Raw genomic sequence first — 26,498 nt, 5'->3', positions numbered from 1 at the left:
AACACATAAAAATATGCACAAATTTAACAATTCTGTGTTTTTTGCACTGATTTTAAAGATAAGAGGTCAAATGCCAATATAGTACTGTATAAACAGCATTTACTTCTGTAGGTGCTAGACCAGAAGAAAGAATAAGTTCGATTCTTCACTGACTGGAGGAACTCTTTTTTGGGCCCCCTTTTTTCAACCAGTTCCTGAGTTAGTTGATCCCAGGCACTGAGTTCCCTTCTGGAAACTTGGATTTTAAACCCCGCAACTCTAGAAAACTGTGTATAGAATTCAAATTGTTTCGGAAAATAACAGAAACACTGGTGACAGCTGTCTGTAGTTGTTTAATAGAGGACATGCATGTTGGATATGCTATATTTTTTGAATGATGGCATGATACATGTAAGAGAAAACTAAATATAATTTATTAATTCTATATATTTCGCTCAATATGTCATGAGCATCTTTCAAGGAGAAGGCAGAAAAATTGGTAACATTTACATTCTGAATACAAGAAAAAGCCATACAGCAGGCATATAATATCATGTCTCAGCTGAAGCTGTCCACTAGGAGGAAACACTATTTAGAATTCAAAAGACATGGGAATAGATGTATAATTAATTAATCAATTTAAAAATAATAAATAAATAAAATATAAAAAATTAGAAAAAATTAACAGTAATCACTTCTCAAAACTAAGAAATCTGTCCAATCAAGATTGGGACAGTGGCACAGGGTTACACATGATTCAAAAATTAGATCAAATTTGAACCAACTGTAATGTAGCATCTTGACATGGTTCCAGTGAACTCTGTTTAGTGTTAATAATAATAATAATGAGAAACAAGGTCTGAACCTTCAGAATCCAAAAATCGTATATAATCTTGTTATTCTTCGATTCTAATAGTAGCTGAACAGCTAGTCTGTCTAAAGTAACAAAGATGGCAAGAACATGGTGTTTGATAAACACCAGACAAGTATAAAGGTGATAATGTATCTTTGATAGTGGTAAAAAAAATTGACAACTTCTGGGCTGGTTTGAAGGTGGTGTACAAATTAAATCAGCAAACAGGGCTCACTATTTGTTCAGATGTTCCTTTAAGGTAGGATATGCTGATCCTTTTAACATCAGATTGCAATTATCAAATATTTTCTATACAGGTCTCACTGTATCTATTAAGTAATAGAGTAAGTTTTATTTTATTTAATTCTTCTAATAAAAGAGACTCAGAAGAACAAATTGTGCATGGATGTATCTGCTGTATAACACTGACAATAGCAAATTAATGTTTTACTGCATTTACTTAAATAAAGAGCCAAAGGCTTCATTTTGGCGATGCAAAATTATATAAATTAAGTGGATATTAAATCCAACATAATTTCAAAGCCGAATACAAAAACTATAAAAGTTTCTGCTTATAGTATAACTGACAGAAGGCAAGCCAGTCAGCTTGCTCAATTTTCCATTGTGATGTCAGTGATGGAGTAAACAGTTGCAGGAATTCCCATGATAGCCACATTCCCATTCAGGAATGTGGCTATCATGGGAAAGTAATCATTCCCAAATAAATTCTTGAGTTTCTACATGAAGATTCAGGTAGGCATATGGAAGGTATTGCTTCCTGCATTTAGAAGGAGGAGAGATTGTTGTTGGACATAAGCTCAACAGCTCTTCTGATGTTTGTTCAAGCACTACATCACAAAGTGTTGTCCATTTAAATCTTCCATTAAAAGTAAAGGGAATGGTAATTGCAATATGGTCATCTTGAGAGATATGAGGCAAGAGGAATGTAGATACTGCATACTGTTAATAGAGTTCTGAATGAGAGTCAGACTGCAACTGGTTCTATATTCATACTGAGACTTGCTGGAAAGGGGTGTGATTGCCTACGAGGATGGCTCCTCCTCGATGGGCAGGCCCATCTGCTGCCCTGTCCCTATGAATGATAGTAATATTTTGTAATGCTGGATCATGTCTTGGTTTTATATGTTTCCTGCAGGCAGAAGCATACTGATGTATACTTCTGCAAGAGAGCCTTGATATATCAATATTTGAAGGTACACTACAATTCCATTGCAGGAATGGTTTTATAATTTCTTTTTTGGTGGTATTATCTCAGTACCTAATGTTGAATAGTTTTGCTAACATTAGCCTTGGATATTTTTTTTTTTTTTAGAAAAATGAGGATCGACAGTATCCATCATTTCCTCTATATTAGGAAAAATATTCAAGAATTCATAATGTACTCCTTGTAGGGCACTAGGTACATGAATTATTTTATCTTCTTCAAGGGCACAGGGATGAAAATATCCATGCCATTTGAAGATAGTTTTTATAGAAGGTCTTGAAGCATATATTTGACCCCTATGGTGCATGTTCCATCACTTTTTTTTAATTAGTGGAGATTTTCCTGCAGTGGGACCATCTTTGGCATATCCTCAGGAGTCAGTCCATACTGACTGGACCCTTCGTTTGCTCCAAGGAGATGGCAAGTAAGTGATATTGTTCAGGGATCTTATAAATGGGAGAATGTGGGAACCAACTTATGGGTTTCAATATCTATTGACACTTTTTTTTTTTTTTTTTTTACAACTACTTGGTGTAAGCGGGCTTATCAGATATTGTTGCCACTTTTGTGATATACTGCCTCTTCGCTTCCAGATAAGTGATGCAATGCTCTATTTTTTTTTTAATCTCCTTCTTGCTCTTTCACCTTTGCTATGCTTAGGAATAAGTTGGATTGTCTCCTGCACAATTAGGGCATTTTTGTGTTTTGCCTTGTAATGTTTATTTCATGTTCTCAATTGTCCAGTAAAGACAGCTGGCTTTGTAAGACAGTGGTGATATTAATGTGCTGAATTTAAGGATGACTTCCCTGTTGAGAACCAAGTGACCATCACTACATATGAGTATTCTCATGTCTGTCACTTCCTGATCTTCCACTTTTAGCAGATCACCTCATCAGGTGGTACAATGAGAAGAACCCACTCCAATATTCACCTCTGAAAAAGTTAAACTTTTTTTTCTTTTTTTTTGGGGGGGGGGTGTCCACAATTGGGATATTTACCAATTATGGTTACTCCAGCTGCACAAAGTAATTTTTCTGTTTGTGTTTTAGTTGATGCTTCCATAAATATATCTCCAGTAATGAAGCTTCTTTACACTTTGAAGATCCTGAAAATCCTTCCAAACTTTTCTATATGAAAAAGAGTGACGTTTTTCCAAGAGGATTTATCCTGTTGAATGTAGTATCAAGAAAGGGGTATATTAAATGCATCTTCTGATGTCTTCAGCTTCTTATTCTGATTTTCTATCAGTGTTTCTATTGTTTCATGACATAACCAAGGGTTATGTTGATGTCCCTGATAAATAAGAGGATGAAGTGTTCATTCAGGGTACCACAGCAAGTCTTAAGCTCTGTCCCCAAGACCATAGGGAAGGAGACTTACTGAAATGCTTTGCAGGCAGGCCCACTAGCTGAATGATCCTGGCCAGGCCATCCAGGACTGCCTGCTTGCCGAAGCAGAGGTCAAAGTGGTGCAAGACTACCAGGATTATTTTTTCTGGACTACAGGTTGCACCACACAACAAATATGGTGCAAAGTTGGTCAGTGAATAAGCTACTATAAGATTGTGCTCCCTAATTTACCATTATTGCGAGTGTTATTCCATTGGAATTAACCATCAAACAGAAAACTAACAGAGGGTGCCGAGCAGCGGAATACTTCAGTACAAACTGTAAGTACTTTTAGAGTATTAAAACAACTATCCTTACAATTCAAAATCAGCCACGTGTAAGCGCTCATGATGCCTACCATATGCAGCAAAGATAGCGGCACTAAAAGCCAACGGCGAATGAGCACCACGTGTCTTGCTGGCTCAGTGCCATCGACCGCCACAGACAATCCTATTACGTGCCGCAGCTGCAAAACCAGTGTCACACACAAAAAAAAAGGCATATTCTGCGAGTTCTGTTGCCACTGGCTGCATGCTTCCTGCACGAAAATTGACGAAGCTACACATAAGCTACTTATCGAACTTAACCAGCCATTCTTCTGTTTGCTGTGTCTTCATTCGGTAAAACAACTTCTGAACATAGGCAAACGTGTTGAAAATCTCGAACAGCACATCAATGCTTTAAAGGAAACTTTTACCGACAAAATACGTGCAGTCGAAGCAAGGCTAGATCAAATCGAAAACCAGCACAACACAAGCTCCACTCTGCCAGTGAAAGAACTTTGCAATCTAATCGCATCAACGGAAAACGACTTGATGGAGGCTGAACACAAAAAACTCAATGCCATCATTCTGAACTTCCCGACGGAAAACCACTACAAGAGGACATCAAGAAACTAGCCGAAGAATGCAACATCGAATCCGAGAATATCGTCAGGTGTTTTATTTATAGGCCCAAAACGAATATCGTTTTGGGCCTATAAATAAAAGGAAGGATGGTATGAACTTTCTGCACCTAATAAAAGTGACTTGCAACATGCCAACAAGCACATCAAAAATAATAACAGCGATCAACAATAAATTCAAAGACTCCTTCCCCCAATCGTGCATACGTACACAACCAGGCATCATTTACACAAAGAGAATGAAGATGTCAGCTTAGAAGAAAGACAACTCAAAATGGTGACAACAGTTGGACCATCAACTACAGACAAGATAAACTGGTGAAAAAAACTAAGTGATGCTACTAGCAGCCACTATGGAGACCAGCAGGCAGGTAGGCACTGCATAGGAAATGTGCAAGATCCATGCGGTCCAACAAACGTCCCACAAAACCCTACACATCCACTTCACCAACATCCGTGGCCTAAACTCCAACCTGAATAGTGTCCACCACCACCACCTACAGTCTACCAAACTCCACCCACTCTTCCTGGCAGAAACCCAAATCTCACCTCCCCCCAGCACCACTTATCTCAACCTCCCAAACTACTCGCTCTTCAACAACTTTCACCCAAGGGTGGTGTCTGCACATACATCTGCTCAGACATACCTTGCCAGAGAGCACCTAACCTAGAATCACCCAACTTTGACCTTCTTTGGATGAAAATATCCCTTTCCCACTCAGCAATTCATCTGCTGCCTCTATCGCTATCCCCCAAATCCAACCAACTACCCTGAGCTCTTTAATTTCCTCTCCCTAAAAGTTGACTTTCTCCAATCCCACTTTCCAACAGCAAAATCATCCTTCTAGGAGATTTTAACATCCACAACACTAGATGGCTTTCCTCCTCCAGTTGTACAGATCTTGCAGGCAGAGATGCAGAAACATTTGCCATCACCAACGCCTTACACAACTTGTCCAGATGCCAACCAGAATACCAGACAACCCAAACCACTCCCCATACACCCTAGATCTCTTCCTCACCAATGACCCCTCCAAATACAGTGAAAGTAGCGAGCCCCCTGGGAAATTCTAACCACAACCTAGTGCTCATCTCCTCTCCTGTGCAACAACGTTTACACAGACACTCCCATACAAGAGTAGTTCGGCACTATAATAGTGCCAAGTGGGACAGCCTCCGCAACTTCTATGCCACATTCCCATGGTTGGACTATTACTTCCGGCCTTCCAACCCAAACATATGCACCAAGCTTATTACCAAAGTAATCCTCACCGGCATGAATACGTACATTCCACACAACACTCTGAACTGCCATTCCCTAATGAAACCCTGGTTCTCCAAAAGATGTGCCAAGGCTGTAGAGATGAAACACTAGACATACCACAACTGGCTGAAATCAAGAACCTCATCCTCCTTCAAAGCTTACACCGAAGCCTGTAATAGATGCAACAAAACAATCAATGCTTCCAAAACAGAGTTCAAAAGAGCAAAAAGCAGGAAACTAGCAGCCTGTTTAAATGGCAGCCAAGCCTTTTGGTCTCTTGCCAAAGCAACTGGCCGTAAATTCTGTCCAACACTATTCCCACCCCAATGGCTCTACTGCCTCATCACCCACAGAAAAAGCCAATCTTCTGGCCTCATACTTTGCTTCAAATGCATGCATAACTGACGATGGTAAATGTCCCCCAACCATTCCAGACACCCAACATACAATACCCCTATATCCTTTTGCCAGAATGAAATCAGAAAAATACTGTCCCAATTAGACACAAAAAAGTCTCCTGGCCCCGATGGTATTCCCCCAATTGTTCTGAAAAATTGTGCTCCAGAATTGACCCCTATCCTATGTCACCTATATACACTCTCCTACTTCACTGGAATCTATCCCACAAACTGGAAATTGGCCCATATTAAGCCCATTCCCAAGAAGGGTGACAAGTCACTGCCATCCAATTACCACCCTATCTCGCTTACCTCAGTCCTGTCAAAGGTAAGGGAAAAAATCATCAATTCCCACCTCCTACGTTATTTTGAAGACACTCACTAAATAAATGACCGCCAGTATGGATTCTGCCACTGCCGATCAACAGGAGATCTAATCACATACATCACCCATCTCTGGACAAATGCTATGAAAAGGCTTGGCGAATCTGCGAATCTCAAGTGGTTGCACTAGATATCTCCAAAGCCTTTTACCGGGTCTGGCACAAAGGCCTACTAGGCAAACTACCATCATTCGGTCTTACCCAGGACTTCTGTAGGTGGATCGCCAGTTTTCTATCTGGACGCACACTGTGTGTGTGTGTGTGTGTGTGTGTGTGTGTGTGTGTGTGTGTGTGTGTGTGTGTGTGTGTGTGTGTGTGTGTGTGATGGTGGATGACTCCCTATCCTCGCACCACTCAATTAATGCTGGGATCCCACAAGGTTCTGTCCTCTCACCAACTCTGTTCCTGCTATACATCAACGACCTACTGCAATTGACCTCCAACCCAATACACAGTTTTGCAGATGACAGCACAGAACACTCCTTGCTTGCATTTGATAAGCCTTACCCTACACAACTCACCTCATCCTACAGAACATCAACCACCACCACCACCCTCAACTGTGATCTCCAAGACATCCTACAATGGGGTTCTGTTAACCTCATAAATTTCAATCCCAACAAAACCCAGTTCTGTACTATTTCCCATAAAAAAGAACAACTTTTTCCCAGTATCCTTTTCGACGATACCCAAATTTCCAGACAGCTTGAGATCTCGCTCCTTGGAATCACCCTCACATCAAACCTCTCTTGGCACAAACATATCGCAAACATTGCATCCTCAGCCTCAAAAAAAAAAATAGGATTTCTCTTCCGCTCAAGATGTTACTTCACCCCTGAGCAGCTGCTAACATTATACAAGTCACAAATCCACCCAACTATTGAATACTCCTCCCACATATGGGGTGGGGCCCCTAAAAGCTCTCTCAAAATGCTCAACTCAATACAGAGGAGGGCAATTAGACTTATCAATGATCCATCCCTTACCCCCCCCCCCACACACACACACACTTTCACACAGACGTTTGGTCTCTGCAGGAAGTGTATTCTACAAATATTTCCATGGGAAATGCTCATCTGAAATAACATCAATAATTCCCCCGCTCAGTACTAAGCTCATTGGAACACGTGCAGCTGCTGCACAACATCCCTTCACAGTACACTTAGAAACAAACAGAACAAATTTCTTTTCCTCTTCCTTCATCCCTGCAACTGCTGCACCATGGAAAAGTCTCCAACCTGCTGTGTTTCCCAACGAATACAATTTAAAGTCATTCAAATCAAATGTAAACAAATTCCTCCTTTCCCAACCCACCACCCATATACAGTACTAATGTACTATAGGTTGACTAACCAACCGCCTGTGTGTGGGCCCAACATAAAAAGTGTTGGATCCAGTAATGGTGGCCTGGAAAAGGAGATGTGGTTTGCATTATAGGAGATACTGAGATAGGAGTGTTGGTAGTTGTTCCACCTTTGCAACGAGTTGTCCTGGTGTTGTACCACCTTATCCCAGTCCTGAAGATACTTTCAGGCACAAACTTTGTTTGCTCACACTTGGATAAAGGATTAAACTAATTTTATTATACTCTAACCAAGTGAAAAATAAACTTTCAACATCTTTCTCTAAATCCAGAGTAATTTATTAAAAAAGGGTGGCACACCATTTGGCAACTCCTATAGGTAGAGATGACCTGCTAATGCTTCTGCCTGGTATCTCCACTTGGGCCTGACTCCCACTGAAGAGACCTCAATAAAGGTCGAAACTAGTCTGGGTAGTGGCCCTTCCTTTAATGCATAACATTAGACATATCTGCAAGGAGATGTGTTTTGCATTATAGGAGATACTGAGTTAGGAGTGTTGGTAGCTTTCTCCACCTTTGCAACGAGTTGCCCTGGTGTTGTATCACTTCACCCTAGTCCTGAAGATACTTCAGGCGCAAACTTTGTTTGCTCACACTTGAATAAGAATGAAAAGGGCTATCATCACTGGGAGATCTCCTCCACCATGAACATGTGCCTGATATGGAAGGGGATGCTGCATGTAGGAAATGCTGTCAGTCTAAGTTGCTGTTTATGCAAGAATGTCTCCCGAATGGAATTTGTTCAATGACTTGGAAAATTCTGCCAACTCTTCGAAACTCTTTCTGTATGATGAAGGGTGACATTTTCCCCAGTTGACGTTCTTTAGTCGAGTGTAATATTACAAAAGCTAGTATGTTTGTTGCTGCTTCTGATGATTGTGTCTTAATTTTGTTTTTAATTGATGTTGCAATGTTTTCTGGACATGATTGGGACATGTTACAGGCACTGATAAACTTGAGGATAAAAAATTATTCACTCTCAAGGGAAATTTGATTTAGCACCAGAGCTCCCCACCCACTTTGAATCTACACATGAATGTCCACTCTCCAGCAAGCAATAACTGTTTGGGAGTGGAATTCCAAGATACCCCAGATGCCATAATGGCACATACAGAAAACAGGGCCATGTCCCCCTGACCACTGTGTAGAAGACTTAATGCAAGATAACCTCGCAGGAAAGTCCGCTAGCCGAATGATTCTGGCTAAGTCATCCAGGACTGCCCATCTTTGAAGCAGGCTAATGAGTGTTGGACTACCAAGATCTCTCTTTTCAGATATTCACCAGTTGCATCACACAATAAATGTCGTGGCAAGGCATTGGATCCTAATGATGCTAGGCGGTTGTTGAGAGTTAAATCCAGTAGCTCATTTTTCACTGTTTGCCCTAGTTATTACCTGTTGAAAACAGTTGTTTAATGAGGCATGAAATTTCATCATGTTGTTGTTTTGTGTTTTGGTTTATTTGTGAAGATGAAAGTGAATAAATAAATGTGCTCATTACCATATCTGTACTGTGAGTTTTTTTTCATCTGAGTTTATCTTAAATTAAATTCTAATAAATCAGAAAAACGACATAATGAAACGATTTCAATATCACTGTTTGTAAATAACTGATAATAAATGTGGCCTGGTCATGTGTGTGTATGTGTATTTGTTTTGCACAAGTTTCAGCTATAACTTACACACACACATACACGCTGCTTATTAGCCCACAAACACGTATGAAAAAAAAAATCAGAAAAAACTGAGAATGAAAAAAAAATCAGAAAAACAGAATTCCGTGAGACCATGTTCTTATTCTATATGAACTTCATTAATAATAATATTTTGAGTTTGACCTGTAAATCTAATGCACATAGGTAAATATACAACTACAATAATGCCAGGTAATTAGTTTTACTTAACTAATAAAATAAATACAAATATTATTTTGCTTTATATCTTAAGAAAAGTCTATGAGCATAAGCAGAGCTAAGTTCAACCTTGAATGAAATCGCACAACCTATTATTTCAAAAGTTAAGTATCATAAATTTACAATAACATCTAGCTGTAATCAACATTCTCTCTCTCTATCTTTCTAAGCTCAGAAAGCAAATGTGCAAGTCATGATGTCTGAGCAGCAAATGGGTTGGCTTAGGCAACCATAGAGTAAGAGCAGCAATTCTCAAAAAAAAAAAAAAAAAACTGTACAACATACCTGACATTAATAAGCTCCCAAAATTATTAAAAAAAAACCTGAGAAGGTAGATATTTTTATTCAACTGAAAATATAATTGTAAATTATACATTGTTAAAAAGTAATTTAACATTAGCTATTGTCAGTTCCTCTCAGCTGCTGTTGCCTTTGATGATGACTGAGAGTCTGTCTTGTGTGTTGGCATGTGATGCGCACTCTTAAATCTTCATTGGTTGTAATGATTTTGCAAAATATTTATCTCTTTTTTTTTAGTGACAGTCCCACCCATGAAAGGTTGTAAACCTGTCAACAGCATTTATCTAGCAGGTGCCAGTTAAGAGGAAGATAATCCAATGACTCTGCTTTTTTATTAGTTAAAAAACTGCTTTTCTATTTTTCTTAATTAATAATTTATAGTCCTGAGGGTCCACCCAAAGGTGAGGGTCCAGACTAAGAGAGACACCCCTGGTCCTCCAGGTTGGGGGTTAAGCATGAGGCCGACAACCTCATCTTGTAAAAATCTTACTAGTTAGGAACTAAGCACCAAATAAGCCTCAATATCAGACTGCAAAGATGGAACTCAGCCTGTTGCTTGGAAATAAAGGATTATGATTTGGAACGTGGAATGTCAGAAGCTTATATAGAGCATGTGCACTGCAAATTTTAAGTGATGAACTCAAAGAATATAAAATGGATATAGTGGCAATTCAGGAAACTAGATGGATTGATAGTGGTGAACATAAATTAGGAGATTATTTGTTATTATATGGTGGAAATATCACAGGAAGACATGAACTAGGAACAGGATTTATGATACAAAGAAGGCTATGGGAGTCACTCATAAGTTTTGAGGCCATCAATGAAAGACAGCTAACAAAAAAGTTCAAAATAACCTTAATTAATGCACCCACAGAGGAAACTGATCAGTATACCCAGGATGAATTCTATGATACTCTGGAAGGAATAACACAGTCCAACACAATTTTTGCTGACTTTTATATGAGACTTGTTTTTTACTAATTTGGGTGCGCTGATTTCAAATATCAAACCCATTTTTCTCGTCTATCACGTCAGGTTTTTCCTCTATGGCATTTTCTTTATGCTAATTTGTAAGTTTTTGATATTTTTAAGGAGGCAGTACTATTTAGAGGATCAAAAAAAATTGATTTTTTAATATTATTTTCTGAAAGTATGTACTTTTAAAAATCTGTTCCTAACTTTTTATCAAGAAATTCGAAAAATTCCTGAAGATATATCCTATTATTCAAAGCGGTGCGCAGATTGGAATCTGAGCGCTCACCGCTCTCGCTTGTTAGTAAACGAATAAATGCATAAGAATCTGTGGAGGATATCCTTCTCGGGTGTTAAAAGTGCACCATCAGAGGCCTTAATTGCCCTTGCTGTGCACGATTTCCTCCCTCAAAGGTGGCAGATGGTCTGCCAGAATACTTTGTATTTGCATAGGATGAGTCTAATCTTTCTCCAAAGGATTCCCAAGCTTTCTGCTTTGCTATACAAATAATGACATTATTATACTTTTAGAAGACCTTAATGCAAAAAAATAGAAAAAGAAGAAATCTACAGACAAACAATGGGAAATAATAGCCTACATGAAATCTCAAACGATAATGGGATAAGGTTAATAAATTTAGCAATATCCAAGAATTTGATAATAAGTAGCACAACATTTATAAGAAATGACATCCATAAGCAAACATGGACATCACCTGATGGATTAACCCACAACCAAATTGAACATATTTTAATAGAAAAAATATTTAGAAGCAGTATTCAAACTGTTAGAAGCTATAGAGGTGCTGATTGTGATTCAGATCATTATTTGGTAGGATCAGTAATGAAAGTAAAACTTAACAAAAACTATTTCAATAAAAATAAAAAACATCCTAAACTCAATATTGATAATCTGAAAAACAATAACATAAGATCAAACTACTCTAGTGAAATAAAAGCAGAGCTTAATAATATTGAAGAAACTGAAAATATTGATACGCTATGGAATGAAATTAAGTGTTGTATAAACAGAGCATCTGAAAAAAATTTTAGGTTTAATGTTATGGTTTACTAACAGATGCAAAGAAGCAATAGAAATGAAAAAAGAAGCTAAGCTTAAATGGTTTCAAAACCAACAGGACAACAATAACTATCAAAACTATAGATCTGCTGGCAGAGAATCAAACAAAATTATTAGGCAAGAAAAAACATGATATCTAAAAGAATTAATTGATAAAACTGCTAAAGAGAATAGATATAAAAATGCAAGGAACTTTTTTCAAGGTATAAATAAACTAAAGACAGGCTATCAGTCAAGAACTGCAATAATTAATGATAATAAAGGAGAGATTATTGCAAATGACAAACAGATGGCTGAAAGATGGAGGGAATATTTCAAACAGCTGCTAAACTGCCAAAATCCCAAAGCAACATTTCTAGACAGAATTTACTCTACCAGAAATCAATGAGCTATCATTTAGTGAAGTAGAAACAAGCATTAAAACTCTTAAAAATAATAAAGCTGCAGGATTTTATAAAGTCACATCTGAACAAATTAAATATGGAGGAAAAGAATTAACTAACAAACTGTTCACACTAATTAACCTCATATGGAAATATGAAAAACTGCCAGAAGACTGGAAAGAATCAATAATAATTCCCATCCACACACACAAAAAAAAAAAAAAAAAAAAAAAAGGCGATAAAAGGAAATGTGAAAACTATAGAGGCATCTCACTTTAAAATGCTAGTTACAAAATGCTGTCGGATATTATCCTAAAAAGAATTATACCATATACAGAGGAGATTCTTGGAGAATATCAGACAGGATTCAGAAGAAATCGATCAACCATTGATCACCTTTTTACCTCGAGACAAATTCTAGAGAAAAATTGGGAATACAAAAAAGAAAGTCATAATATCTTCATTGACTTCCCAAAAGCATATGATAGTATACATCGAGAAAGTCTATGGAATATCTTAAAGGAATTTGGAATAAAATAACAGAAAAACTAATCAGATTGATCAAAATGTGTGTACAGGAAAATCAATGTAGAGTCCTCGCTAACAACATATTGTCAGAGCCATTCAATGTCTCCACAGGTTTAAAACAAGGAGATGCAATATCACCTATACCATAGATGGCGAACCTATAGCACATGTGCCAGAGGTGGCACGTCCGAGAATTTTGCTGGCGCGTCAACGATTTACAGGTGATATCCTTTTATACGCTTATAAATTATTCAACTTTTTTTAAATTATTACAATACGTACAAATTAAATTTTGTTTTACACAAGAGAGCAGCTATGAAGACATGCATATGATTGGTGCAGTATTAACAAAAGATCAAAATCAAAGCGACCCAAAGACATAAGCAACTGACAAGTGTTGAGTTGAAATGCTAACTCTCTTCAACCAAATTCCATAACAACTGAAACTGTCATAACAACGTTCACTATATATTTCCTAGTTTTAACACATTCACGACGGGGTGTCGTTTATCGTTCCAATGGAACTTCTCATTACCAGTGGGGTCAACTCGCACAAAGTTTCAACCCTTGGTTGAATTTTATTCCTGCTTGTTTGGGTTGAGCTGGCAGGCAAACTCACACATGCATTATATGTATAGTGACCATATTTTTTTGGAGAAAATAGACAAATCAGAAATTGTTTCATAATAAATAAATAAATAAAAACAGGTTGCGTTTATTTATTTCACTAAAACTAAAAAGCTTTATAATGTTTATTGTAAAATATAAGCATATATATAGCATTTTAAACAATCATATTATTACTTAAAAAATTTAATTTTGATACTTCACACAAGAATGAACTTTTTTTTAATAAATCAGGTTAGTGTTTTAAAAATTCACAAAACTGTATTCAGTTCATGTCAAAGTTCCATTTGCTATAAATGCATGCTTTCAATGTTTTGATTTTTAAATTGGGTGTTTTTCACTGGTCCACATATTTTTCACTAATGAAAATATTTGTTCCGTGGGGCATTAGATCCAGGAAGACATAAGCAAAATTCAACGATTTTTAAAATGTTTTTAAAAGATACATGTTTATCTGAGAAATATTTAAAATATTCAACCCTACTACGTCATTTTGTCACCATTCTTCGATCCTTTCACTGGTGACATAACTTTTAATACACGAAACTTCATCAAATAATCCGTCATTTATATTTAAGTTCCAATGACTGGAAATGAACAAAACACTTTCCTCGATCTTCTCCGGCAGAGGGATTTCTCGTAGTAGAACCCATTCAAATACTTCCATTTCCACGAAACAGCAGTCCCAGTTATTTAAATAATTTATGAATTACATCTTTAAATATGTTGGCATTAATATTCGATTTACTATTCAATTCACAAAATAAAGGACAAAATGGCCATTTTAGAAAAAAAAATCTAAAGGTCAGAGCAGTGAAATAAAGGACTGTCCTCTTAAATAAAGGACATATGGTCACTAATTATATGGCATGTTTCAATTCGTGGTAGAATTTTATTTGAAGTTAGTCTTTGTGATCTGTCATAATGACAGAATTTCAAATGCAATAAAACAAACACTTATTTCCTGTAATTGAAAAATTGGACAATAGTTTTTAGTTAGATACTATGTTTCAGTGCAACATATGGTTGCACTTAAACACAGTTGTTGACTTGAGTCTGTACAGCATAGTTTCTGTGGGAGGGGACAATAATAGTGCAATTAGAGACAGCTGGAATAAAAACGGCTCTAACTAATGAATCACATTATTTGTTGAGAAATATATTACACAGACTGCAAAAGACTATTCAGGGATAGAATGAAACTACTTGTTTTTCTTGCATTTGTAGTATAATGGCTTTGGGGAGGGCAGATTTTTAACCGAGGGGAGAACGAGTTACTATTGCCACGATGTGAACATCTTTAAACATTTTTTGTGTGCGAGGTAACATGCAAAACTTTTTTATGTATTTTTTGTTAAAGTAAAATTAGTGGTGTAAGTTATACACGAGAGCAAGTTATATTCGAGTAAATATGGTAAGGATTTCACCGACAAGTTGAGCTTTCCCTGCTCAGCTGACTTCTATGGTGAGTTACAACGCATAACTATTTTTCTAACTACTGTTTTTTTTTTCAAACCAACATTAAAATCAATTTAATAATACATAATCAATTGTACACTGAATATTATAAATTTATATATAAATAAATATTATTAAAAATAAATAAAATATTATATATTATTATAAATTACTTAATATATTTTCTATTAATTTTTTCCCTATTAAAAACTGCCTGACATGTCATCAACTTGATTTCTAAATTTTTGGCACTCGCCGGCACATCAGCAACTCTATTTGTAAACTTTTCGCCACCACTGACCTATACTATTCAACATAGCCTTAGAAAAAGTAATTCGAGAAACAATGAAAAGTACTGTGTCATGCTCTGTATCATTCCTGGGGTATGCAGACGATATTGATATTATAGCAGAACGTGCAGATGATATAACTGAAACTTTTATAAACCTTAAAACCTCTTCCAAAAAAATAGGTCTTAATATTAACCAAAATAAAACAGAATATTTAAAAGTATCTAGACAATAATCTCAATAAGCCATCAACTATTCAATTTGCTGACGTGATACTGAAAAACTCGATACAATTTAAATATTAAGGCTCTATAATAACTAAATATAATAAGATCCAAACAGAAATATTCAATTTGCTGACATGATATTGAAAAACTCAATACAATTTAAATATTTAGGCTCTATAATAACTAAAGATAATAAGATCCAAACAGAAATAAAGATGAGGTAATAATAGTAATAAAGCAGGTAATAAATCATATTTCTCACTTCAGCACCTCCTCTCATCTAAAAATCTGTCATATGAATCTAAAATAAATACCTACAGAATGTTATAATACCGGTTGTATTATATGGCGCAGAGACATGGAATATAACAAAAGCTGATGAAGTTCAATTACAACACCTCGAAAACAAAATCTTAAGAAAAATATTTGGTCGGTGAAAGATCCTGTGACAGATGAATGGAGAAGGTGAACGAATAAAGAATGCTGTGAACTTTATAAGAAGCCACTAATAATAAATGAAATCAGAGCTAGTCGCATGAGATAGTTAGGTCACCTGGAAAGAATGGAGGATAACAGGTTAGTGAGGAGAACCTTTCTACATCACCCAAATGGAAGACGTCCTTGAGGAAGACCCTGCAGAAGATGGATGGATAACATTGAAACGAACATAAAAGACCTGAAGCTGCAAAACTGGAAGGAGTTGGCTAAAGATAGGAAAATATGGAAAACTGTGGTGCTTGCAGCTAAGAACCTTAAGGGTTCATGAAGCTGAATAATAATAATTTATACTTAGTTAACTCATATGAACTATCCTTCATTCTGTATATTGTTCACAACTGTAAAAAAATTCAACTTTCAGCATGTCTTAAGGTAGCTGTTCTCTAGTTTTCTATTGCAGTGATGAAAAACTCGTGGTCTGCATGTGGCCCTCCAACTATTAACCTGCAGCCTGCTGAAACACTTTTGCTAAAAAAAATTTTAGCAAAAGGCACAACGTGTTATCAATATGAAGCACACACATTAAGCGGTCACGTGAAAAATATTTGCTTGCGACAATAGTTCCCATAATTGTGTCATTCACCTTTGCATTTTCAGTCATGCCATGAGGAATCATACTTTAATGATATATATATATGAAAGTAGTTGCATTATTCTTGAATAAACTTATTGATACAAGTTCCTTCAAAACATAAGCAAATTATAAATTTATAACGGTAATATAATTTTTTCTTTTAAAAAATTGCTTCTTTACAAAATTTTTTCCTTTCTTTTCTTATTTTTTTTTTTTTACATCAGTTTTCTATTGCAGTGATGAAAAACTCATGGTCTGCATGTGACCCTCCAACTATTAACTCGTGTTTAATCAATGAGTTCAAAATCTAGAAAACGCAAAGTTGAGGACAAAAATCGTCAGTTTAACGAAAGATGGATATGCAACTATTTTTTTACTTACATAAAAGACAATGCTGTTTGCTTGATATGTTGTGAAAAGATATCTGTTTTCAAGGAATATAAAATCAAGAGGTATTATAAAACTAAACATTCTTCAAAATTTGACAGTTGTGTAAAGACAAAGTGAATCAACTGCAAAAGAATCAGAGCTGCTTCATTAACTGCAGATACTGCAGTTCGTGCAGGCTACATTGTTAGTCAAATTTTGGCAAAAAGAATGAAATCCTTCTCTGATGGAGAAATAGTAAAAGAATGCTTACTAGTGGTAGCAGATGCCGCTTTCCCTGATAAAAAAGATAAAATTTCAAAAATCAGCGCTTGTTGCGATTTACAATCGCAAGAAGGATTGATGATATTTTGCAGGGACATGTTTCTAAGTTAGAATGGAGTTCTTTGGCTTTGGATGAAAGTTGTGATATTAGTGATATGGCACAACATGCTGTCTTTGTGAGAGGGACAGATTCTAGTTTTAACATCACCGAAGAATTTGCATCTTTAGTTCCATTGAAAGAAACTACTACCAGAAAAATATTATACAGGGAACTGAAAACTGTTCTTAATCAATTAAATATCCTAATAGAAAAAATCATCGGTATAACAACAGATGGAGCTTGAACTATATCTAGGACGAATGTTGGACTGTTGGGATTATCCAGAAACATAAAAAGATTAACAGGACATGAAATAATTATTTCTCACTGCACTTTGCACCAAGAAAATTTGAGTGCATAAGTTTTGAAGATGTCCAATGTTATTCCACCAATCATTAAAATTGTAAATTTTATTAGATCTTGAGGAATGAATCATCAGAAATTTAAGGAATTTTTGAGAGATATGGAAAGCCAATATGGCAATATCTTTTTTAACACTGAGGTTCGATAGTTAAGTTGTGGCACAATGCTTAAGCGTGTGTATGATTTGAAGAGTGAACTTCAGTTATTCTTGGAGATTAAAGACAACCTGTTTCCAGAATTTAATGACAAGGATTGCATGTGCAACTTTACATTTTGTGTTGACATTACTCAACATTTGAATGAATTAAATGTAAATCTTCAAGGACAGAACAAACTTATTAATGAAATGTTCGATAAAATAAAAAAAAAGCTTTTGAAAATAAACTACAAATTTGGAATCGGCAACTGGAATCTAATAATTTGCTTATTTTCCAATTTTGAGAAAAGAAAATCCACCTGAAACGAAAAAATATGCAGAGAAAATGCAGACTACAAGAATTCAGTTCACGGTTCAGAAACTTATGCAAAAATGAAACTAATTTTGATATTTTCTCATCACCCATTAATATAGATATTGAAAGGGTTCCTGATGATCAACAGTGATGAGCAACATCACTGTTCACACATCTGAGGTTGCACAGTAGTCTTATTGACTTTTATTATAAGAGTTACTTTCCAACTAATAAATTTCCATTGCTGGCTTGCCATTCCAGGCAAATAATAAGTTTATTTGGTAGTACTTATTGGTGTGAACAACTCTTTTCAAAAATGAAAATTGTAAAAAATCATAGTCGCCTTGATGACAAATGACTAAAAAATTGTATTAGAGTCACAATTTCAAACATACCTTCCAATATTGAAAAGCTTGTTGATGAGAAACAGAGCCAAATATCTCATTAATTAAATTTCAGCAGCTATTTAATTTATTTTGATTAAAAAATTATGTACCTATACCTGTGTATATAGTGAAATTATTACTAATAAAAAGTAAATCAAATTAAAATAAACTTTTCATTTTAAATCTATGTTGAAAATAACAAATTCCACTCCATAAATTAAAATTTTTTGATTAATATATTAAAGTATTTAATATTATGTCATTGCAGCTTGTGGAACATTAGGTTTTCAATTGTGGCCCACTGAAGAACAAAGGTTGCTCATCACTGTTCTATTGTATATCACGAGGACATTAAATATATAAACTACTGAGTTATAAAGATAAGGTTTTGTCTCTTGGTGTCTAATCTTTACAATTCAGCTAGTAAAGAGAAGGTGGTAAAAAAAAAAAAAAAAAAAAATCAGGATATATATATATCAACTGTAAAAAAAAAAAAAAATTCAGTGTCAAATAACAAATATCATAAAAATTCATTCATTTATTTTTACTTGGTAGTGGATAGCACTTGCTCATTTGGTCAGCTTATCCACCATTGAACACCATCACAGTCTGGCACTTTTCAATGCAGGTGTTTGAATAATAATAATACTAAGTGTATAACTAATCAACAAAGAGATATGAAAATATACCACACCTTTCCTTCTTCTGACTTTACATGGTTTCCTTTTACTTCCTCTTCTCTTACAAGTTTCCCTGGCCAGGAGGGGAAGCCCCTGATCTGTCCCCATACCAGGTCTCCAATATTAAATGTGCGTGGCTGAGGAGGTAGTGGAGGGGAATTTGTCCTGTCATCTGAGGCAAAAATTAAAAAGTTCCTTAAGAAAGTCTACATTATTATTATACAGTATAAGCAGTATTTCACAATGCTAATGTACAAGAAGAGGGAAAGCTAAATATATATAGAGATGTGTTCTTCATGTCTCATCAAATCAAAAGTAATGATGAACCATTCATTTGACACTGCTAGCAGAAGGCAGTTCTTAAGACTGCCCTATCATTCAGTGAATCCAAACATTTCAATGTTTTAAAAAAACTTATGCACTCAAGCAGCAAAAAAAAAAGGAGTAGTATGAATATTTTCATGGATTTCAAATTCAGTGAAGTGTCCAGTGAGAAAAATGAATACCTCAGTTATTACATGGGTGGTTTAATGAGGGGGGGGGGGGAGGTGACATGGAAAAGGCACCTACAACAAAGAGATATGAAATATAACAAAGAGGATGAACACTGATAAAGGAATCTGAGACTGGTGATTAGCCTCAGCTACTTGCACATTGATTGACTATGAAAAAACTGCCACAGGCATTCCTTACTGGCAATCTTTGATAAAGCTAGATTGAATGAAAAACAGTTCTTGAATTTTATTTTTCACTTGGTTAGAGTATAATAAAATTAGTTTAATCCTTTATCCAAGTGTGAGCAAACAAAGTTTGCGCCTGAAAGTATCTTCAGGACTGGGGTAAGGTGGTACAACACCAGGGCAACTCGTTGCAAAGGTGGAGCAAGATACCAACACTCCTATCTAAGTATCTCCTATAATGCAAAACACATCTCCTTGCGGATATGTCTAATGTTATACATTAATGGAAGGGCCACTACCCAGACTAGTTTCGACCTTTATTGAGGTCTCTTCAGTGGGAGCCAGGCCCAAGTGGAGATACCAGGCAGAAGCATTAGCAGGTCATCTCTACCTATAGGAGTTGCCAAATGGTGTGCCACTCTTTTTTTAATAAATTACACTTTCAGGCGCAAACTTTGTTTGCTCACACTTGGATAAAGGATTAAACTAATTTTATTATAGTTCTTGAATTATGTGATGTGGTGGGTTATGATTTAAAAATCTTTAATGAAGTCATAACTAACATGGCCTTTAGAAAAAAGAGGAACATTATTATTATTATTTAACAAATCTGCTAGCAAAACCTGAATTGGAATTGATGATCTCAATGCTTCTTGTTCTCTTAAGCAGTATGCAGCACTTAAGAAGCTGCATGATATTCCACTTGTGATTTAACTAAAATTAAAGAGATGTCTCACACAAAGCATATTTAAACATGAAATACATCACTATAGGGTTGTCATTGGGGTGAGGAGGACTTTCAAAAAATGGTTTTCAGAACATTTCTATTGTGTTAAGTAGGCAGCACCAAGTTTATGGTTAAATATAATAACCATTGGGTATAACACAAAATTATTAAGACAGTTTTTCTTTACAATGTGTGCGTGTGTGTGTGTGTGTGTGTGTGTGTACACCTGTAAATGTTAATATTTTGTATAAATTTAAAAACAATGTATTAGAGTAATCAGATAAAATTGGAGTTTGTATAAAGTTCAGACAGAAACAACTTGCTAAACGTGATGAAAAATGATGGTATTCAACAATGACATGAGGGTAGTCAATTAAAATATGTATGATGGTTACAGCAGAACTATATACTCAAACATAGTCATCAACCATCAATAGGAAGGAGTGTGTAAGATGACTATGATCTATGCAGAGCCAAAACAAGAACTTTAAAGGGTTCCTGGTAGACTATATGGCCATAATGTAATTTGACTTAATCTGAAACTCTGTTAGTCTCTCAATTCCATGATGATTGTGTTGGGATGATAATTTTTGTCTTATAATCTGCCTTTAATTGGTGCAAGAGATAGGAAGATGATGGCCACTGCATCTGCAGCTTATTTGTTTGTTTTTAGATTTAATGGGACAAGGACAACTAAGGTCATGCTATGTCAAAAACATGTGTAATAAATAAGTGGCTTATATAAGTCTAAAAACCATATATAAAAATCAAAATAATAACAAAAATCATAGATGAAACATTTCTTAAAAATATACTATTTAACAAATAAGTAAGATGACAGTCAGAATGGAAAACAAATGTAAAAGATTAGTATAAAACAGATGTAAAAAGTATAAGAAATATTAAAATTCATAAACATATACAGTCGGATCTCTTTTTATGTGGTAGATACGTTACACAGAAAACCGCACATAAAAAAATCGCATAAAAAAGACCTAACATACGTTGAAAAATTAGGGATACGTTCCATAATTTTCTAAAACCCCATAAAACTGAAACAATAATTAAAATAAACCTAAAATCACATTAAAAAGTTTATAAAAATTCAGGAAAATAAGAATGCCTAAGTTTGTTTTAAAGCTTTATTCATTTAATTTTATTGAAAAGTAACAATTTTTTTTTTTTTTTACATTTTGTCATCAGAATTATCGTCGCTATTAGACAATATTCGACAACATTTGCGAACTGGTACAAAATCACTTTCATCACCAGAAGAGATAGAGCATCAGATCTGAATGGTAAAGGCAATTATTTCTTCACAAACTGAATTTGCTTCGCCCCCCGTTCTGTGCTGATTTTTTTTTTTCTTCTGACACTGTAATCAGTAATTAAACTTTGTGATGATTTTACTAATTTTTTATACAGCTCGTTATATCGAGACATACAGTTCTTCAGCTCACTTTGGAATTTAAAGGCTCTTTCAGAATTTTTGTCATTAACAAGAAAATGATTTTCCAATTAATTGCACACTTCAAGACCTTCTCGAATTATATTTGCAGTGAGGGGTGGACAGGTTTTTCTTCCGCTTCACTATCATTTTCTGGGTCTCCGATGATACTGAAAGTTAATCGATATCCAATAATATCATCATCACTTAAGACATTATCCACAAGCGATTCGTCTACATCATTCTGGTTAAATGCATCAAAACCATCTCCACCAATTTCCTTTGCCAAAGTAGTGATTTCGGCTGATAATGTAGATGTTTGCATTGTTGCACTGTTTGCAACACATCCAGGACAAGCTGCTTTCCAGCAAGCATTTCAAGTTTGTGGTTTTATTTCAGCGATAGCAGATGCAACATGATTTAAGCAGTCCAAAATAGAAAATTTTCTCCAAACGTCAGTTACTGTTAATGATTCATTTTCTAATTTATCCAATATAAATTGAAAAGTGTGCTTAACGTAATATTTTTTAAAAGTAGCAATTATGCCTCGATCTAATGGCTGAATAATGCTTGTCGTTTTGGTTGGAAAAACACTACCTGCACATTTGTATGTTCTAAATGAGGATGACTCGGTGCATTGTCAACAATTAATAAAACTAAAATCGAGAGCTTTTTGCTTCGTATGTTTCCACTTCTGGTACAAAGCAATTATTGAACCATTCAGTAAATACAGGTTGTTACCCAGGCCTTTGTATTAGCCATCCAACGTACTGGCAGCTATTTTAGATCTTTGCTTTTTAGAGCACATGGCCTTAGAGATCGATTTACTAGGAGGGGGTTTTCAACATTCGATCTCCTGATGCATTGCTACAAAATAACAACGTTACTTTATCTTTGCTTGCTTTAAACCCACTTGCTTTTTTCTCAAACTTTGCAATGTAAGTTCGACTAGGCATTTTCTTCCAAAACAATCCTGTTTCGTCAGTGTTAAACACTTGATCGGGACAATATCCACCATCTTCAATAATTTTGGCTAACTTTTCTTGAAAATTTTTGGCTGCTTCTTCATCTGCTGCTGCAACCTCGCCTGTAATCTTCATGTTATGAAGTGCATTCCTTTTTAAAACCTGGTTAACCATCCTTTGCTAGCCAAAAAATTTTTTTTATCAGCCTGGGAAGTGGAAGTAGTTTCATCAATTGTTTCATCTGTTCATAAAACCGAATAGTTGTTGTTTAATTAAATAACCACTTATAGGAATTCTTCTTTGAGTTAATTCTTCAATCCAAATTACGAGTACTCGTTCTCTTTTTTCTAATAAAGCATTTCTTGAGTACAATGATAATTTGGCACTTAATTTTGTGCCAGAAATGACAGATTTTCTTATTGTGACTTCTTTTTAATTGCTCTTCTAGTAGATTTGCCTAAATTGAAATGTTTACCAATCGCCGCAGATCCCTCTCCTTTTGCTAAGCGATCTAAAATTACAATTTTCATTTCCAAAGAATTGCTTTTCTTTGGTGCTTTTTTTTCTACACTGGGCCAAATTAAATCTTTAAAATAAAAATTAGCAAAATTTAGACTTTCGATAATGAAAAGACAAACACTTACTCACATGCAAAATTAAATTTCCTTCTGCCCAACCAAATAATTTGCTCCTATAGCCACATATATCATCTGGCTCATCATCTTTATATATGCAAACATGCACTCACTTAAAAAAAACCCATCCCCACACACGATTCTGCTGTTCTATGATGGTCATATGGATTTGAACATGTGGAAAGGCTTTTGTGTGATTAGTATGTCCAGGAAGGGCAGACAGTTATTGGCTTCTGGTTCCATTGTAAAGTGGATTTTTGGGTGCTGGCTATTTAAATGCATTAAAAATGTATTCAATGTATCTGGGCCATGTGGCCCAATAGCAAACACATCATCAACATAGCATAGTCAAAGACTAGGTTTGAGAGTGGCTGTACTGATAACTAGCTTTTCTAGATGTTCTATGTAGAAGTTGGTTAAGGGGGAGAGAAAGAGGGGGGGAATCCCATTGCTGTCCCATCTAATTGTTTGTATATTTTCCCTTTCCATGTAAAATAACCTGCCTGTACTGTGAATTTAAATAGCTGATTTCCAATTTCCACAATTTTCCCCTGATATATTTCAGCTATTTAAATTCACAGTACAGACTTTAAGTCTTTGTATTGCACGCTACAATTGCTCATACTAGTCCCATTGTTATACCGAATTGTGGTTGAATGATATATGCACGTAAACACAAGAAAGATATTTAATTAACCAAATATTTCGGTCTGGAAATAGCAGACCATCCTCAGACCGAAATATTTGGTTAATTAAATAACTTTCTTGTGTTTACATGCATATATCATTCAGTCTTATGTCACAAGTATCCTTAAAACAGCGAATTGTGGTTGTCTCACTACTGTAACAAACTTTGTTTGTGTACTCTGAAGATGCTGAATACCAGTGAAATAGCAATTAAGTCAATAAATAGTTTTCTTATCAATCTGTGTTCGCATCTATACCGTTAAAATCCAATCAACATCATATGGATTTGATAATTGTTTGTTTATAATCTACAATTTATATTATGTACCATTCTCAAGGTGTTCCAGAATGTTCAGATTCATATTTGAATCTGAACATTCAAATTTAACTTTTTGAGACTATAATTTCTATGCACTGATGATCTAAAATATTTTCACTGCTTCAGGATTGATTAACCGCACAAATGCTTTATTCTCATGTGTATTTTAAGATAGAATTTATTTCATCAGTGTATTATACACCAGTCTGCCCATTAAAATATAAACAATGTTTGTCAATAATTGAATATCTCTGTATTCAATTATTGACAAACATCTAGTAAAAACGTAAACCTAATCATGTAGTACTATCATAATACATTTGATGTTTATTATAATTAATATTAATTATAATTCTCATTCCAGTGTGTATATTCAAGAATCAGTATGAAAGATGGAAAGCGAGTGGTTTCAAAAATAGGAAATTAATATTATATAAGATTGCTAAGTTAATAGTTTTGATTAGAAATTAATACACAGAAAAAGAAACTAAAATTTTCACTCAATGAAACAAATATCAGTCCACAGCTTTCACACAGTACCAGATGGTTTTCATCTTATATTAGTTTGAAAGTAACATTACATTAAAAGCATAAGTCCGTTTAACATTAAGCTGTTATCATTTTGTGTTGCATAGGCTAAAGAATTGATAGTATTTTGTATGAGATAAGGATATACCAGAATTGAGATAATTTTAGGCAAATAATTTCCATTTAGTTTTGACTTGTGGATTAAGGCTTTATGTTCTTTAAACAATCTTTAAAACTAAAAATTATTTTTAATATAGTAACTTGCATGACAATGACTAGTGAGCTTTATTTTTCTAGTTCAAGGTAGTAAAGGGTTTTTGATGTTAATTTCTTCATATATGAATGCAAATATGAAAGTAAGCCTGAACACTAAGGAAACCTAGTTCATTTTTGACAGAAGTCCAAAATGAAACCATATAATTAAGTAAGGTTAATTCAGATATAGCTTGACTGTTTAAAGATCTTTATTATTCTCTCTGATATTCTTCTTACAAAATGAAAATGACAAAAGTGGAAGTACTTATGACCTTTTCACTAAAAGGTGAGAAATTTAGTGATGTCAATTGCTTACTGAACAAGTTTAATATTATATCCAGTATTAGCAATATAGTATAAATTATAGTATCCAGTCTTTGTTGTAAAAGCATTCATTTGTAGAATATAAAGAATGTATTTTATGTACTAGTCTTGATTACACTTTTTTGACTAGGATTTTATTATTATTATTGAGTCTCACAAACTATACATTGTAAACCTACAGTACAGGTAGTACAGTGGGTGGGTTAAGTGATTCTCTCTCAATGAGTACTTCAGAACCATGCAGCACAAAGTAGGTTGGAAACTGGTTAATGTTCTATTCAAACTGTAATATTACACATGCCTAGACAATGGAGTGAAATATTGACAGTAAATAAGTTTTTAGAAACAAAACTATCACAAGACAATTCACACTATAACTAATGGATAAGAACCAAAACAATGGTTTGTTATAGCAGAGAGTTGGCTATAGTGAATATTCTTTATAACAGCATTATGTCTATGGAACTTCATTCAGAAGTTTTCAGTAGTTTGTTATAGTTTTGTTTTTATAAGGTTTGATATAGTGATAGCCGAGTATAATTTCAAACTGTAACTGTTTCAAATGGTTATTTTAGCACTAAAACCATGAAGACTAGCTATTATTCCTTCACCTCCCTCTAACAGTTGTTTATTAATAACCAATAAAACATTTCTAACACACATGTATAAATTTCTTGAGTCAGTATG

At 34.9% G+C, this 26,498-nt stretch overlaps 1 protein-coding gene across 1 annotated transcript in view; it reads right to left on the bottom strand.

The window, feature by feature from the left end:
- The window catches only part of LOC150098833 (uncharacterized), a 199,353-nt gene that overhangs the window by 8,435 nt on the left and 164,420 nt on the right, over positions 1 to 26,498 (bottom strand). Inside the window, exon 5 of the mRNA XM_090404561.1 lies at positions 19,259 to 19,416. Coding sequence (XP_090260687.1) covers positions 19,259 to 19,416 — 158 coding nt within the window. The remainder of the gene's footprint in view (positions 1 to 19,258; positions 19,417 to 26,498) is intronic.

This window comes from Typopeltis vanoorti, chromosome 15, assembly GCF_054136105.1.
Source record: "Typopeltis vanoorti isolate ZY-2024b chromosome 15, IOZ_Tvanoo_1.0, whole genome shotgun sequence".
NCBI classification, from domain to species: Eukaryota; Metazoa; Arthropoda; class Arachnida; order Uropygi; family Thelyphonidae; genus Typopeltis; species Typopeltis vanoorti.
This window is presented reverse-complemented; position numbering and strand designations above follow the sequence as displayed.